Raw genomic sequence first — 15,654 nt, forward strand, 5'->3', positions numbered from 1 at the left:
TTAATGTGAATAATTATTTTTGTACAAATTTTATAAAGTTTGTAACAAAAAAAGATAAATTCCACTAAAAATAAATTGATCGTTGCTTCACTTTTTCTGCGTGTCATAAATAAAAAGGCTCAAGCTTTATGCACTGACTGGTATTTTTTTACAAACTAAAACAGGCCTGATAAAACGTGGATCGTTCCTTTACTGTAGCTAATGTTAACTCAGTGTAAAGAGCTTAGTGAGGACTTAGACGTCGGCTTGGCGGTTGCTGTACGTTTCCCTCGTGCGCTCACCGAGTGTGCTTAGTGGAGGCTTATCCACCTGGGAGTCAAATGTTACAACACGTGCGATTGTTTGTGTGTGAGAGCGTGAGAGAAAGAGAGAGATGTGTGTAATGTTCGATTGTGATTTTGCATAATTTAAATGATCACATAAGACAGCTTGTTTCATCTGGTCCATATATACAGTATAAAACATCACATCTCCAGTCTTGTCTTTCTCTCCAAATGCTGCCATGTGTTTCATTTGAGGCCTGTTAAATAAATAAGATGAAGACACAGTGCATGGTGTATGGATACTTGAACAGATGGACCGGCATCATTTCCAGCGGTTGATTCGGCGCAGCTGCACGTAGGCCAGGACCATGCAGACCAATATGATTCCCAGCAGAGCCACCTGGTTCTGCCAGAAGCCCCACACGGAGTAGTCGATGCCCTGGCTTTTCAGGAACAGCTCCCCTGGGATGCTGCAGCACACACAAGAGAGAAGCTCAGTATATGTGTGTGTGTGTGTGTGTGTGTGTGTGTGTGTGTGTGTGTGTGTGTGTGTGTGTGTGTGTGTGTGTGTGTCATTGTGTTTAAACCACAGACTGTATAAAAAGATGGACAACATGACAGCTCCCTAAAAGTGAAGCCAGAACATCTCTATCGCCCCCTGCTGACTGGCTGCAGTATAGGTCATAAAGCCTGCCTCCTCCATGTTAACAGATGGGACATGAGTCAAACTATAAAATCAAAATACACGTCAAATACATTTTTCTCAAACATGGTTTCTGTCACTATAGTTAGTTCAAATCAAATTATTCAAATTTCCATTTATTTTTAATTAGTTATTTGATGCTGTAAAAAAGATGATTGACAGCTCTGTTGACAAATATGGCTCCTGCAGCCGATCTGTTCCGGATTAGCAGAGTAGAGGACAAACGGTGAGAGGAAGCGTAACTAAAACTAATCACTACGGTCATTGAAGTTTTCACATGTGTGAACGTCTGCTTCAGACCGACACAAAGAAGCTGTTCTGCTGTTAAACACGCCTACGTGCGGGATCATTGCTGTTTTTTCTGTAAGTTAAGTGTGCATTTTGTTTAGCAGAAGAGGCTACGGCAGCGCCACCCGCCGATCACTACTGCGCAACTCTGGCTCCAAATGACGTCACCATCACAAGATGGCAGCCCCTGCCTCGGGGCCTATATTGCCATCAATTTCATACAATGAGAGCAGATGGAGATGCATCGTCTATCTAAATATACAGTCATCTGTTTAAATGAGCAGCTTTGTCAAGGCTCTGCACTCACATGGTGGTGTTGGTGTAGAACAGCTGTCCCTTCATCTCGTTGATGAATGCAGCCTGAGAGAGAGAGAGAAAGTAGGATGAACAATCTCCTCGCTACAGATAAAGACAGATTAAATTCAACCTCGCTAATCTCACTCTCACAACCACACCCCACCCAATTCTCCATATCTCACATTTAGTCCGTAGTTGAAGATACTGATCCATTTCAGCCAGGAGAGCCAGATCAGCATGGAGTTAAGATTGACGAGAAAACCACCAAAGACCTTAAGCAGGAGGATAAAGAGCAAAGAAGACGGTATAATAAAATACAGTATATATTCAAGAGTCCACATTATATCTTAGTATCTTAGTCATTGTGTATTATGTGGGTCTTGGCGCCGCACCATCATGAAGACAAACGGTAGAGCGATGAGGATGTTGGCCATGGCGAATGAAGACACACTCGCTGAGACGAGGAAGGCCAGACCGACTCCTGCCAGGCTGACCAGAGACATGGTCAAAGCGAAACACATGAAGGCTCCAAAGGCAGGCTTCAACCCTGAAGGTGTTCAAATATAAATGTCACAAGGATATTCTCCATAAAACAAGAACGTGCATTGTAAAAAAGATCAGAAACAGATTGTTGCTTTAACAAGTTGCTCCCAGTGGAGTCTGAGGGGTCAAATGAAAGGTTCCAGACAAAAAGCGATCAACAGTCGGAGCTTAAATTTGTAAAGACATGGAAACTGGAATCAGGCAGCTTCCTGTCATCTAGATTTTATGTCCTAAAACTTGGCAGCAGATCAGTGACAATACGGGCTGCGTCAGGGGAGTCTGCTCCTCTGTATGAGACAATATTGTGACAGTTTGTGGTAGGTAAGTGTTTGTCAATGTAAGATAATTACCCATCATATAGTAGGCGATGGCTGAAAACACAAAGATGGGGATGATGCGGTTGGGGATGAGATCAGCAAAGATCTTGGACAGGAAGTAGACAGACGTGCGGTAATAACCACTGGAGTTCTCATGACTGGAACAAACATTAACAAAGACAAACACATTAATATAAGAACTGTGATGTATTTAAAAGCATGGGATTATTAAGAACTTAAAAAATTTACTGACAAAACTTATCAAAAGTGTATCATATTTAATGTTTAATTAAAAAAAAAAAAAGTCCCACAAAACAACAAATAAATTGATCATAATAACATTTCAGGCCTGATATTCCTACGCGTCATAAACACACAATAGTTAGTTCTGAGTAATCTGATTGGACAAGAGGCATTCCATGAGTGCTAATAGAACAACATCACTGGGACTTTTCACCCTGTGTATCACTCCGCCTAATCCAGGTGTTCTGAATACTGTTAATTAACATTACAGCAGACCATTTACATTAATCAAGCTGATACCTTTGAATCACACAGCAGACTCTCATTTCATTGGTTGATGATAAATTAAAACCTACAGATAAATATACATGATAAAAAACAGCTGTGGTAACCTGTAGACACAAGCTGTGTCCCAATCAGAGGGCTGCAGCCTTCGAAGGAGGCGATCTATGGAGGATGCGCCATTCATAGCCTGTGTAGACCGTTAAAGCCGAACTGAAATGAGACGGTCTGGTCTACGGAGGATTTCCTGTTTGCGTCACCAGCTGTTCCCGCCCTGACCCTTGCGTCACCAAACACAGCTCCTGTCGCTTAGCAACAGGTAGCTAGTGGGCTAACTAGCAAGCATAGTTAACGTCACGTAACTCAGCTTCTTCTTTTAAAGATAATTTGTTTCAAGGGCCCTTTCGTTTTTTTAAACATGTGTAACGCTCGCTATTCGATTGAAGTTGAAACCAAAAACGTTTACGTTTAAAAGTGTATTCTTCGGCCGCGCCATCTCCTTTGAATTGGCGCGCAACGAATCTCGGGATACGTCCGATACGTTGTGGTCCGGGAAAAGGAGGACGCATTTGTTGGCCGCATCTGAAGGAGCATTCCAAAACAGACAGCCTTCGGAAAGGGACAGCCTTCGATGCTCCGCTTTGACGCAATCGGCCTTCAAATACGCCCTTCAAAGGCTGCAGCCCCGGGATTGGGACACAGCTACAGAGTGCAGGACAATGTTTTGTGTTGCCTGGCAACAAAAGTCCAGTTTCGGCTGGTGGAGCAAAAAATAATCTGTTGTTGATTGTTACTGTTTACAACTATTTGCCGCTTGTATAACTGTTGTAAAAAAAAAGCAATATCACATGAGAGAGAGGGCGATGCCTGCGCCCTCGTGCCTACAACTGAATCATAGCAGTGCTGATATTCAGTACTGAATTGCACTCTGTGACACTATTATATTTGGACTCTATCTCTAGTATATGTTTTTCTGCAGTAAATACTCACTAGATTGCATAATGTGTATCCACAGCTAAAAATAGTCCCAAACAAAAACAGTATTGATTCCTGTTTGAGTTAAATAAGCTAAAAACTACAACTGCCCAGCTGTTTAAGGAAACTATATTCTTATTGGGGGTAAAAAAAACACACACTAATTCCTGCTTTTTAAATGTAGAAGGCAAGGCACAGAAAGAAAGGTAGCACTTAGGACTGAAAAGTATTAAGGAGATTATCGACCTGGTTTTAGTAAAATAACAGAATTTGTCTTGAATAAAATTTAAATTCTGTTTAAAAGAGAAACATGATCCACATAAATCTACCCATGCATCTTCGTCATGCATCTTTTGCATACGCTTCTGCATCCGCCTGACCTTCAACACGCACACACATAACTCTTATCTCTCACTCACATGAAGATCGCCCTCTCATTGATAAAGAGTTCAACAGCGGAGAGATTCCCAAACACCATGTTGATGATAAGGAAGAAGAAGGCTCCAGTCCTGTCGTGAAAGAGAGAGAGAGACGTGATCAGTCTATCTGAAGGATACTTAAGCAGAAAATGTCAGCAAATGTCATCCTGACGTGAGTTTTATTTGCATTAAATTGCCCATATAACTGGATCACAGAAGTTGTTTCTTCCTCTTGACATTACGGGTTCTTATGTCACTCATTTACAGTATTGCACATTCAATTCAGCAATTAGACTAAAGCTCTTGCACACTAGACTTTTTCCTAAAACATGCAGTAATAATAAACCTCCTGAGGAAAAGAGGACACACTGAGGAATAAAGCAGACACACTGTGGTTCTGCAGGTTCTGTGTAATGTACCTGTTCTGTAAGCCCTCGGGCAGCTTTAAGGGCATCTGATAATAAATGAGTCCCACCAGAATTGCAAAGAAGATGTTGAGAGCCAACTGGGCGTAAGAGGTCTGCGGGTTCCTCAGAGTGTTCCGCATTGTCCTGCCACACACCACACGCATCTGTCTCACACACAGACACACACACACACACACACACACACACACATGGAAATAGTTTTTTATGAGCATGATGACAGTTATAAACAGGGTGCATTCAGCGGGCAGCCAAGCAGAAGTCATAAAATCTTGCTGGCACCGTCATTAAACTCTGAGACATAACATCATAAGAGCACTTCTATTTCTACTCAGCTCAAAATCAATAACAAAGGAGGCTTTTATTCCCTAAAATTGATAACTTTTTGATAACTTTTAAATGTAAGAAACATGTTTTGTCTCATGTTTTTAATCTAATGAATGGCAGAGTTGTCCGACCTGATAGAGGAAGGATGTAGCATAGTCGGCCGCCTTGTCTTGACCTTTGGCCCCTTCAGCTATACTCCGGTTCACATGGTCCAAGTCCTTCAGCATGTCCTCGCACAGTTTGGACTGACGGTACTTGGATGCCAACTGGTTTTTACACTCCACTGTAGAAAGAGACAGAGGCCATCATACATAAACATAATGAAGATAAGATAAGAAAATATGACGGTCATTATTGCTTCTAAATTAAGCAGTTATGTAATTTACAATGGCGAACATTATCAGGGCGTCTGAGCTTAAATGTGTTTTGGCTTATTGAAATAATATTTAAGTCGTATTGACTCCCTGTCAGTGTGGTCATTACTGTGAGGTATCCAGGAAATCAGCTCAACTCAGGAAAGTCATTGCAGCCAGCAGTTCTTTAATGAATAGTTACTCCTCCTCTGTGTTATGCTAAGCTAAGCTAATCACCCCCAGATTCTAGCTTCTCACATATTGCAAAGACACAAAATCGTATATTATTAAATTTTAAGAGGGAAAAAAAGTGGATTTTTTTAATCTAATATATTATTATCTATATTTGTACATGTGGCAGATTTTTAACTGATATGTTTCATTTTGAAATAAACTTGTTAAAATGTTGCAAAATGTCTAAAAACTTAAAGGGGGGTATTATGCTAATTTCAAGCTTCATATTTCACACTGTAATACCTGTGGAGGAGTTTAGCATCATTTACAGTTAAACTGTACACTGGTGCTCTGTGCAGGCCCTCATACAGCCTCTGCCTGAAACGACTCAGTCAGCTCTGTCCCTTTAAGAAACCCCGCCCCTACAAGCCCGCTTTCTTCTGATTGGCCAGCTCTCCGAAGCCTGCAGAGTTTGAAACCTGGCGTTCACTGCAGCCTGCAGATTGAGCTGAGAAGCCTGGGGATTACTCCAACATACTTTTACCGACAGATTGGAAACATCCCCCACGTTATTATATATACGTCTTAAAATGTGCATAACAGCATAATATTCCCTCTTTAACTTTCTCTTTAGCCTAGATATATTTTTCGTCTGCTCTGCAATGTACGAGTGTGTTGCGTTGGTGATACCTGCAGCAAGTGGTTGTAATGTTGATTTAGCCTCTCCGTTTGTGATGTCCATGAAGAAATCAGCTGGGTTGTCGAAGGACTCAATTTGGTAGCCTGTACAAAACATTGTAATAAGTGTCTTGGTGAAAGAAAACAATATCCTTACATAGCATTTGGGAATATAATAGAACAGTAGTATAATACATAAAGAACTGTTTATATTTCCTTTCATACTGAGGCAGTAGAGTATTATGTATGATTATTGAAATATATAAAGAAGCTAAATATGATAGCTGACTGTCAAGCTTTAGGAGTTCATATGGAAATGCAATATCATCCAATTTGTACTTTGTACTATCATGTTTTACAACAGCACATCATACTGAACACACACATACCAAGGTCTGTGAAGTACTCCAGTGCCTGGCCTGCTGCTCCTGCGAACACCACCTCCCCTTTGTGCATCAGAGTCAGGTGGTCAAACTGTCTGAAGATGGAGTAGCGTGGCTGGTGGATGGAGAAGATCACAGTCTTACCTCTTCTGGACAGCCTGAACACACACAGGGAAATTTGTTTGCATTCATATCGTTACAGAAAACACAAAACCAGCAGTCGATCTTGCAGATGCAGCTGATTAGCGGGGCAGCAGTAATAGAGATGTTGGTTGGTGCTGCTTAAATAAAATGATGTTAATTAAAGCTGACAGTGAACAGTACATTGCCCGCTGTTTTACCCCGCCATCTTCAGCAGCTTTTTATGCTTCAGTCGTTTCATTCGTGCCTTATGTGTGGGGATGTGTTGCCTAATGCGAGATTAAATAGTAATTGCGTTGTACTTTTGCAGCAGGCCGATGATGCAGTTTGCGGTGTTAGAATCCAGGCCGGTGGTCGGCTCGTCCAGAAACAGCAGAGACGGAGAGGTGATGAGCTCCATCCCGATACTGCAGCGCTTCCTCTCACCTCCGGATACGCCACGCAGGAACTCTGTCCCTATCTGCACAAACACACACACACATAAACACACAGAAAACACATGTATCTCTGGAATTAAAATTAAGAATATCACCAAGTTTGGACTGTTATTACTAACAACAGACCAACAATTATGTCTATCTATCTATCTGTCCATCCTTGAAATGAACACACACTTTTACAAATTTTAATAGCAAATGAAATACTCAGAGGTACAAGTCTGTCATCCCAAAGTAAGAAGACCAGCTAAGTTTAGGGACCTATTTAATATCAATATTCTTATTAAATCTGATTTATATAGATTGAACAAATCACTACATATTTTTGAGTCTATGATTACTCTACCTTAGTGTCTGCACAGTCTGTGAGGCCCAGGTCCTGTATGATGGCATCTACTCTGCTGTTTTTATCTGAGGCCGAGTGGTGCTTGGGGTTGAGACGCAGGTTGGCACTGAACAGGAGGTTCTCCCTCACACTCAGGGTGCCCATCAGGATATCATCCTGGAAGCATTCGTGATAAAGAAGCGGATTACTCACAGGAATCCAAAGTCCAATACTGTCAGGGAAAGAGTGTTTTTGTATTTGTGTACCTGAACCACGTAGGCCGAGCTGAGCCTGAGTTCAGACGTGACGACTTTGCCGTCCACTAAGACTTGTCCCTGCTTCAGTCCAGCAGGGTTTTTCCTGCCTGCGATAACATCCAAGAGTCTGAAAGAAAAGAAAGAAACTTTAATTCATGTGTTTTGGGTTTTATATGTATATATATATGTGAGACAGTGCCAGTGTGTTTGCATGTACGTGATTATGTTTCTTACGATGTTTTACCGCTTCCAGTAGCACCCATGATAGCATTCATCCCAGGTCTCATGATGCCACTGCAACATCCAATCAGATCATGTCAAGTTGATTTAGTTACAGTGAACACTTTAAAGATATATATCTTGAAGATTTTCATTTAAATAAATGTCACTATCAATCGCCAAATGAGGTAACCCAATGGTGATTGAGCCTATGGCCCACTGATGAAAGCCTTTGCATTTGCAGTATCACAGAATGGGTGTCTGTGGCAACTTTCGCTGAAAAAATCACAAGTGACGCCCACTGCTGGGTTTTCCATCAGCCAGCAGTGGTTGGTCTGTCAGAGAGGGTAGGCGGAGCTAAGCGGCTGCTTTTCTGCTCTCTGCAAGTGTTGCAAGTAAACAGTAATCTACTATGGCTGAACAAACAAAGAAAAGATGGATGACTACAGATACAACTTCAAAAATAAGTGAAAATCCAAAGAAAAAGAAACAAACTCGACGCTCAGATGAAGGCAAACAGTCTAAGAAGGAAAGCGACCGTCAGCGAGGAAAATCTAGAGTTACAACCATTACAAAGGGAACCAGCCATGGGCACCTGGTTATGTGGGACATATGCCCCCATTATTACCTTTTATCGCCATTAGGTGCCGCAAAATAGAACGAAACTTTGAGATTATAATTTTAAGGGTAATAAAACAATTTATTCTGAGAATGTTTTCTATAATTACCGTGATTAACTGAAGCTTTACAAGACAAAGATAGCCATGTAAATAGCAACATTCTAGTTAATGCTTTAAGATTTATAATCACAAGTTCCATATAAAAATCAATGTTTGCTCAGCTGATAACTGACTGCTTTTGGTTAATGAAAGCTGTTGCTGCGTTTGTGATAATTATATTCAAATGGCCTACTTAAGTGTTACCATGGCATATACGGAAGTATTTCACTACTTGTTCGATCTCTCAAATATATTGTCCTCAGGCCACAACATCCCTCAATGTGAATAAGTTGATGTCAGTGTAACAATAATTGTACAATAGTCATTAAAAGGAAGAAGCATTGGAACTAGAATCTCTAATGTTGTAAATTTGGTGCATTTTTAATGTCTTTCATGCTTTGATTCAGTGATTTAACTTGTTGTAGATTGCATAAAAGACCATGTCTCAAAAGCTCTGTAACAATACAATGGAAAAATCCTTGAATATATTCCTTCTGGCTAAGGATCTGATTGCTTTTTAATTTTCTATTTCAAGCTCAGCTGAACTCAACAAACAATAGATAAATAAGTTTCTGTAAAATGAACAGTAATGCTAATATACAAATTCAATTAAATGAGCCAAAAAAAAATTTCAAGTTTGATCTTATAATTTATAGTGAGATATAAAAGTAAGTAAGTAAAACAATACAGGGAAAACATTGAGTGCATATGCATCCACACTCATAATTAAATATCACATCCTACCTCACATCTTTGAGGATGTATTTTACTGGACCTCTCTTGCAGCACAGTCTTGTCTCCTGAACATTATAGTGCAAGTTGCTGAACGTGACAGTTGGTCCTCTTTCCTGGAAATAGTCCTCAACATCGTCGACCACCTGCTCCTTATTAGACATCTTCAAAAACAACAGAATTACCAGCACAGAGAGAGAAATACAGAAAGAGGTTCAGTCTGTCACAGACACCTGTGCAGTCTGGTATGGAGAGAGAGACAGAGAGAGACAGGTATGGAAGCATATAATCAGCACGTTCCTGTTATAAACGTATATGATCTGTGGACTCTCTTAATCTGCAGTCAAGAGGTGTCATATGTCAAAAAGATAGTGTGACATTGAACTTTCAACTCAAAATCTTCACCTGCAGCAGTAACTGCAGCCAAGTCATATTACAAGCTATGTAATAACATGTCATAATAACAGAAAACCATGATAATCTGTCCATTGTCAGTACCTGTTCTTTTGTATTCAGGATCACAGAGGAGCTGGAGAAAGGGCAGGGAAATGTCCCGGACAGGATGCATAAAGGCTGAGGCCCGGGTTCTGTGCAGGCTATTCATGTGCTTCCACAATAGATTGGGAAACACCATTCCTTCATGAGTTTTGTCAGCATGTGTGTTTTGCAAATACTGCGCAAAACACATTTACTGTCAGGATTTAGATTTTCCTTAAAGATTAGATAAGGTGAGATAAGGTAACCATTGTTGATCCCACATCGGGATACATGTATTTGTTGAATCAACTCAATGATGCATCAGCTCAAGATTTAAAACTGGAGGAAAGGAGTAATTGATACTCTCCTCCTCTTACAAATGAAAAGCTGAATTAAACAACACGAACATTGATCACATTGGCTGTATATTCTGTGATGACGAAATAGAAACTACGGATCACTTATTTTTCTTCTGTCTTTATGGTAATACTTTCTGGTGTGATATGCTTGATTGGCTAGAATCCAAAAGCCTTTCTCTCTCCCATTTTGGCAGAAATAACATTACATTTGGAATCCTATTGGAGGTTAAGAAAACTGTTAAATACTTTTTTTTATTTTAGGTAAATGTTTTCTCCAAATGTAAGTGTGTTAAGACACAACCCTTATTGGTGTTTTTTTATGAGAGAACTAGCACTGTACTGCTTAGCTTACCCTTAGCTATCTTATTTTATTTTTGTTTATTTAATTTCTGTCTTTTATTAGGTCACAATTTTGTTTACATTGTGTGCTCCGTTTTCTAAAAAGTCTACTACTAAGGTTTCACTACTGAAAAATCCACATCTCCACGGCCAGGCTGCCCCCTGCTGTAAGTAATGCTGTACTGCTTGCAAGAAAGAATTTCCTGGGTGGGATCAACGTTGTTTTTCTCTGACCTTTTCTGTGTTTTGCTGTTGTCCAATCAGGCTTCGTGATCGGCACTGAGAACCGCCTAGAAACATCACTGCAGCCAATCACTATTCAGAAAAGCGAGAAATGGGCGTGGCTAGTTCGAGAAATTCTTAGGTGTTGTCATCGCGTTCTTCAGTTTGGTGTGCTTTACACTGGGCGTGTGGGCGAAATTTAAAATGTTCATTATGCGACTCTAACAGCAGCTGATTTTTCCTTTCTTTAGATTATTAGGGTCTTGTAACGTATTTTTCTTATATTATAAAGAAGAAAGAAATTTAAGGAACCTTCGAAAAAACCCTAGATTTCACACGAAGTCTAGCTCTAAGCTACTAGCTAACGCCTCGTTAGCTATGGAGGAGAGGAAGGAGGAGGGAGAAGCGGAGATCCAAGAGCACGGCCCCGAACACTGGTTCTCCAAGTGGGAACGGCAGTGTCTAGCAGAGGCCGAACAGGGTGATCCAACCGAGGAGGAGACGGAACAAAGCCAACAGAAACTCTGGCACCTCTTTCAGAACTCAGCCACCGCAGTAGCACAGCTCTACAAAGGTCTGTACCAAGCTAGCTGGCTAACTGTCAGTGCTAACGCTAATGTAAGCTAATCCCGCTAGCTAACGTTATCGCTGGGCGGAGAGACACACAAAGGGCACTGGCTAAGCTAACGGTGTTAGCTATTCGCAGCAGTTTCCCCACAGCATAAACAGCGGGTTTTGTTTTCGTGGTTGTGCTAGATGACACTGGAATATGTTTTCTTTTAAATAACGATGTTGTGGTTCCATTCACCATATCGTGACCCCGTTCCTTTGCTAGCTGCTAGAAGCTAACTTGAACTCACTGCTAACACTAGCAGTCGCAAACAGCCGGTCACCGTGTCAGGATGTGGGACAACAGGGCTGAATGTGGCTCACAGTGGCCTGAGTTGACAGAGGTCCTCCAGGGCTAAACGGATTGATTAGCAGTCGAGCCAACTGGCTACCAAAACACCGGCTAACTTAGCCGCTTGATTTTTACTTGGTTTATCACACTAATCATTGCTGTTTGGACGAATATGGCTCACAGTGAAATGTTTTTGTCCACAGTTACCTAGCCCGTCAAAATGGCGATACACAGGGAGGAGTTTACCGACTGAAAACAACTCGTTTGTTGACGGTCCAACGCATTTACAGTGAACTGTCGCAGCGGACTGGTTGATGTATATAATTGTGCACAAACAGGTTTAATCCAGCATATAGTCCAAGTTTGTTCTGTTGGTGACTACATTGATATAAATATCAGGCACAAAATGGCGAAAGGATTAATGCAAAATGATCTTTAAGGCTGGGTTATACCAACACGGCTCATTTTTAAACCTGGTTAAATCATGGTTTAACTTCATTTAGTTAGTAATTACTAATAATAAAACTGATGTCTAAGATGCCCCTTTCAACCATTCAGATTTGGTTATAGCTGACATATTTTGCAACAGGATCTTGTCAAGCTTTGTTTACAGATTATTCTGATCACCCTCAACTGTATGTTCAGTCTGTAACACTTCTGTGTCTTCTTAATGTAATACAAGTGACTGCACTGTGGAGGAACTGTAAGGACAGCCTCTGCAGCTTAGATGTAAAGATTTGCAGATAAGATTGAGCACCTAAAATTGTATTTGGTACAGGTGTACTTACAAACCTTAGTTAAGAAGAGCTAAATGTGCCGATACCTAGATGTTTGTCTCAACCTGTCTGTTGTGCATCACTACTCTTCTTACAGCCCATGGCAATTAGTTTTTTACATGGATGTCCTAACATACAGCCCTCTGGTTGCTACTTTCTGACTGCTTGTGCTTGAGTTACTCTTATCAAGATATTTAAGCTTGAGAATGGAAATGTGTGGTTCATACAGCAACAATGTTTTTGTCAATCTAACTCTTCAAAATTCAATTTCCAGATAGAGTATGTCAGCAGCAAGGCCTCTCGCTCTGGGTGCCCTTCCAGAATGCAGCCACAGCGGTCACTAACCTGTATAAAGGCAAGTAATTTTGACTTTTAACCATCTTATGCATCTTTTTTTGCTGTCTTGGAAGTATGACACAAATGTGTATTGCAATGTTCAGGTTTACTAAAAATCCTTTATCTTTGTGTGTCATCAGAGAGCATGGAGGCCCGCCAACGAAGCTATGACCTGGGCATCCACTTAGGCTACCAGCGTAGGAATAAGGATGTGATTGCATGGGTTAAGAAACGTAGAAGAACAATCAGGCGCGAGGACCTCATAAGCTTCCTCTGTGGCAAAGTTCCACCTCCACGCACAGCTCGCGCACCACCCAGGGTCGCCATGGTGTCTGCAAGCCGACCTGCACCGCCAGAGACGGGCAGCTCTGTGGAGACTGACCTGCAGCCTTTCAGAGAGGCCATAGCACTGCATGGTAGGATATAATGTTGAGCATGAAGCTGTTGTATTAAAAGAAAGAGATACTAAAGTGCATACAGTTTGCTGTTGCTTCATGTTTAATTTTCTTATTTCTAGGCCTCAGTGGTGCCATGGCGAGCATCTCTGTGCGCTCTGGTCCTCCTGGATCCCCAACTCACCCCGCACAGCCCCTCAGTCGCCGCAGGAACGGCCTGCACGACGTAGACCTCAACACCTTCATCGCTGAGGAGATGGCACTCCATTTGGATTCCACGGCCAATCGCAAACGAGGCCCTGCCCCCTGTAGTGATGTCATCACAGACTCGCCCACGCATAAACGTAACAGGATGCTCTGAACTTTTCAGACACCACTCATCCTTCCTCTGTCCTCTCCTTGGTGGCCGACTGGACAGCTGACGAGGACTGATGCCTTGGCCAACCATTGAAATCTTCCTCCTTTTCATCTTAGCTGCAATGCAGAAAATAAAGGAACTCGACTATTACCAATCCACACATTTCTTCCCTTCTTTATTTTGCTTTCACCCCTTTGTGTTGATTAACAAATCCCCTCCAGGGTAGTGTTTCCTGTTTTTGCCCAAAAACTATTTTATGTTTGGTTGCCCTCATTAGATCTGACACAGAAGTGAGCACATGTCACCCTTACAATCTTTAAAACTGCCGAATGTTGCTTTTAGACTTTGTTTATTTAGCCGGGCTCATATTGTGCTTCTCATCCGATAATCAAATGAACCGGGCCATTGCTTACTGTTTGCAGTTCTCATCCCTCAAGCGTACTTCCTCTTCCTCCTCTGTGGAGTGTTGGCCAACCCAGACTGGACTGAAACGCGGACTCCTCGGGAGGCTGAACCACCTCCCCGCTGTGTGGCTCGACTTAAAGCGCTTGTCAGCGTGTGTATCTCATTCTGCTGCTGCTCTGTGTGTTCGCGTATCTGACAGCAGAACTGCCACTTACTGTGTTGTTCTTGTCTTTGCCTTTGAGAAAGCTGCTACAGTATCTCTGGTTGTTGTGCAACAGTGAGTGTGGGTGTGTGTGTGTGTGTGTGGGAGCGAGTGTTTGTGTGTGTGCCTGTGGATGCAGGGTTCTGGCAAATTCAGCGCCCACTTGACCGAATAACTTCCTGTTTAATTAAATTCATCCTATTATTTGTTCTTTAGTTGTTTTCGCAGCCCGAATCAGGGTTTTATCACAAAGCAGGTCAGTCCAATTTACACCCGTGATGGAGACATTCGTGACTGTCACAGTTAACTGACACTTTGAGTAGTGGGCTGACAATAGATGGAAAATCAAGACGTATTTTCAACTAGATTAGAACCCATTTTGCTCTCTTTTTTGCAGCTTTCTAATCACACTGTTACTCATAGGTATTGTCATGTTTACAAATAATAAACACTGTGTCCCTTTGAGCAACAAAGTACATTAATTTTCTTGCATCAAGCGCAGTAACAGTGTTTCAAAGCTTGCATGTTACCGACTTTATGTTTACATTTGGCCCATTGATGCGAGCTCAGAGTCGTCATCAGTTAGTCTCTTGTATTTGAGAGTTAAAACACTTTGACACTTGTGGTTTAATCTTTAATCTATAAAATAAGAGATGGCAGGCGGCTGTGGTTATTTAATTTCAGCAGGTCAACTCACGATGGACGATGGTTCAGCAAGGCTTGAGGCACTTGTTTTGCAAATTTCACACACTGCTTTGTGATACAATCTTGTGTAATGTGTGTAAATAACATGTAGGTGCTGTTATATGTGGTACATATTGTAAAAAGAAGTGCAAATCCATTGGGATGTCCATGTACAATTCTGACATTAAAGAAAAATACAAGCGTTAATGTAAGTTGTGTGAGTTTCTACCAGCTGGATTTTAAAGCTAAAACGTCTCGTTGGATCACCTGCACGACGTTCTTAAGTCAGCGCAGGATTATATTAACTCTAAAAGGGTCTTATGAATTACCTCAGGCCAGCCTCAGGAAAAAGAGGGAACGGGGTGCGATGAAGCGGAAAAGCCTGAGAGTTTCAGCTTTTATCTTTTCAGTCAAACTCCGTGTAAATGTCAGTCTCAGTCAATCAGGTCCGTCTTTCTATGAAAGAGCCTGATATTCAGCTGTTCTGTCATCAGTCGCTGTAGGCCGAAGAAGCAAGTAACTGAAAGGAGAATTGCACGTTTGTCGATGTAAACTGTCGACAGAATTTGGACACATTTTTGAGACGATTGTGCAATCTGACTTCACCAACACAAGGGGGCGACACAGACTACCTAGTTCACTTAGGCTGCTGTTTGCACTGACGGGCCTTAAATGCCTCGTTAAGAGATATATAAATCCA

The 15,654-nt window shown here is 41.5% G+C and overlaps 2 protein-coding genes across 2 annotated transcripts; one reads left to right on the plus strand and one right to left on the minus strand.

The window, feature by feature from the left end:
- Positions 1 to 585: 585 nt before the first annotated feature.
- abcg2b (ATP-binding cassette, sub-family G (WHITE), member 2b) lies at positions 586 to 9,664 on the minus strand. Its single transcript, XM_069665966.1, has 15 exons — positions 9,513 to 9,664; positions 8,065 to 8,124; positions 7,840 to 7,957; positions 7,595 to 7,750; positions 7,114 to 7,271; positions 6,677 to 6,828; positions 6,300 to 6,392; positions 5,214 to 5,365; positions 4,750 to 4,901; positions 4,331 to 4,420; positions 2,445 to 2,569; positions 1,944 to 2,098; positions 1,734 to 1,823; positions 1,562 to 1,614; positions 586 to 733 (listed from the first exon to the last, which is right to left on the minus strand). The coding sequence occupies exons 1-15, from the start codon at positions 9,662 to 9,664 to the stop codon at positions 586 to 588; spliced, it is 1,854 nt and encodes a 617-aa protein (XP_069522067.1).
- A 1,413-nt stretch (positions 9,665 to 11,077) lies between these two features.
- hapstr1b (HUWE1 associated protein modifying stress responses b) lies at positions 11,078 to 15,161 on the plus strand. The gene is made up of 4 exons (XM_069666754.1): positions 11,078 to 11,471; positions 12,849 to 12,929; positions 13,051 to 13,326; positions 13,428 to 15,161. The coding sequence occupies exons 1-4, from the start codon at positions 11,276 to 11,278 to the stop codon at positions 13,664 to 13,666; spliced, it is 792 nt and encodes a 263-aa protein (XP_069522855.1). The 5' UTR covers positions 11,078 to 11,275; the 3' UTR covers positions 13,667 to 15,161.
- Positions 15,162 to 15,654: the final 493 nt, after the last annotated feature.

The sequence above is a fragment of the Semicossyphus pulcher genome, unplaced genomic scaffold (assembly GCF_022749685.1).
Source record: "Semicossyphus pulcher isolate SPU_LCO1_2020_fin unplaced genomic scaffold, fSemPul1.0.p SCAF_17, whole genome shotgun sequence".
Taxonomy (NCBI): domain Eukaryota; kingdom Metazoa; phylum Chordata; class Actinopteri; order Labriformes; family Labridae; genus Semicossyphus; species Semicossyphus pulcher.

Bases quoted from the DNA above. Each gene is read 5' to 3' on its own strand.
- abcg2b (XM_069665966.1), bottom strand. From the start codon at position 9,664: ATGTCTAATAAGGAGCAGGTGGTCGACGATGTTGAGGACTATTTCCAG. The intron at 7,272-7,594 runs GTAGAGTAATCA...GTGTTTGTGCAG, and splicing joins CAGACTGTGCAGACACTAAG to ATAGGGACAGAGTTCCTGCG. The intron at 5,366-6,299 runs GTATCACCAACG...CTCTTTCTACAG, and splicing joins ATTACAACCACTTGCTGCAG to TGGAGTGTAAAAACCAGTTG.
- hapstr1b (XM_069666754.1), top strand. From the start codon at position 11,276: ATGGAGGAGAGGAAGGAGGAGGGAGAAGCGGAGATCCAAGAGCACGGC. The intron at 12,930-13,050 runs GCAAGTAATTTT...GTGTGTCATCAG, and splicing joins GGTCACTAACCTGTATAAAG to AGAGCATGGAGGCCCGCCAA. The intron at 13,327-13,427 runs GTAGGATATAAT...TCTTATTTCTAG, and splicing joins AGAGGCCATAGCACTGCATG to GCCTCAGTGGTGCCATGGCG.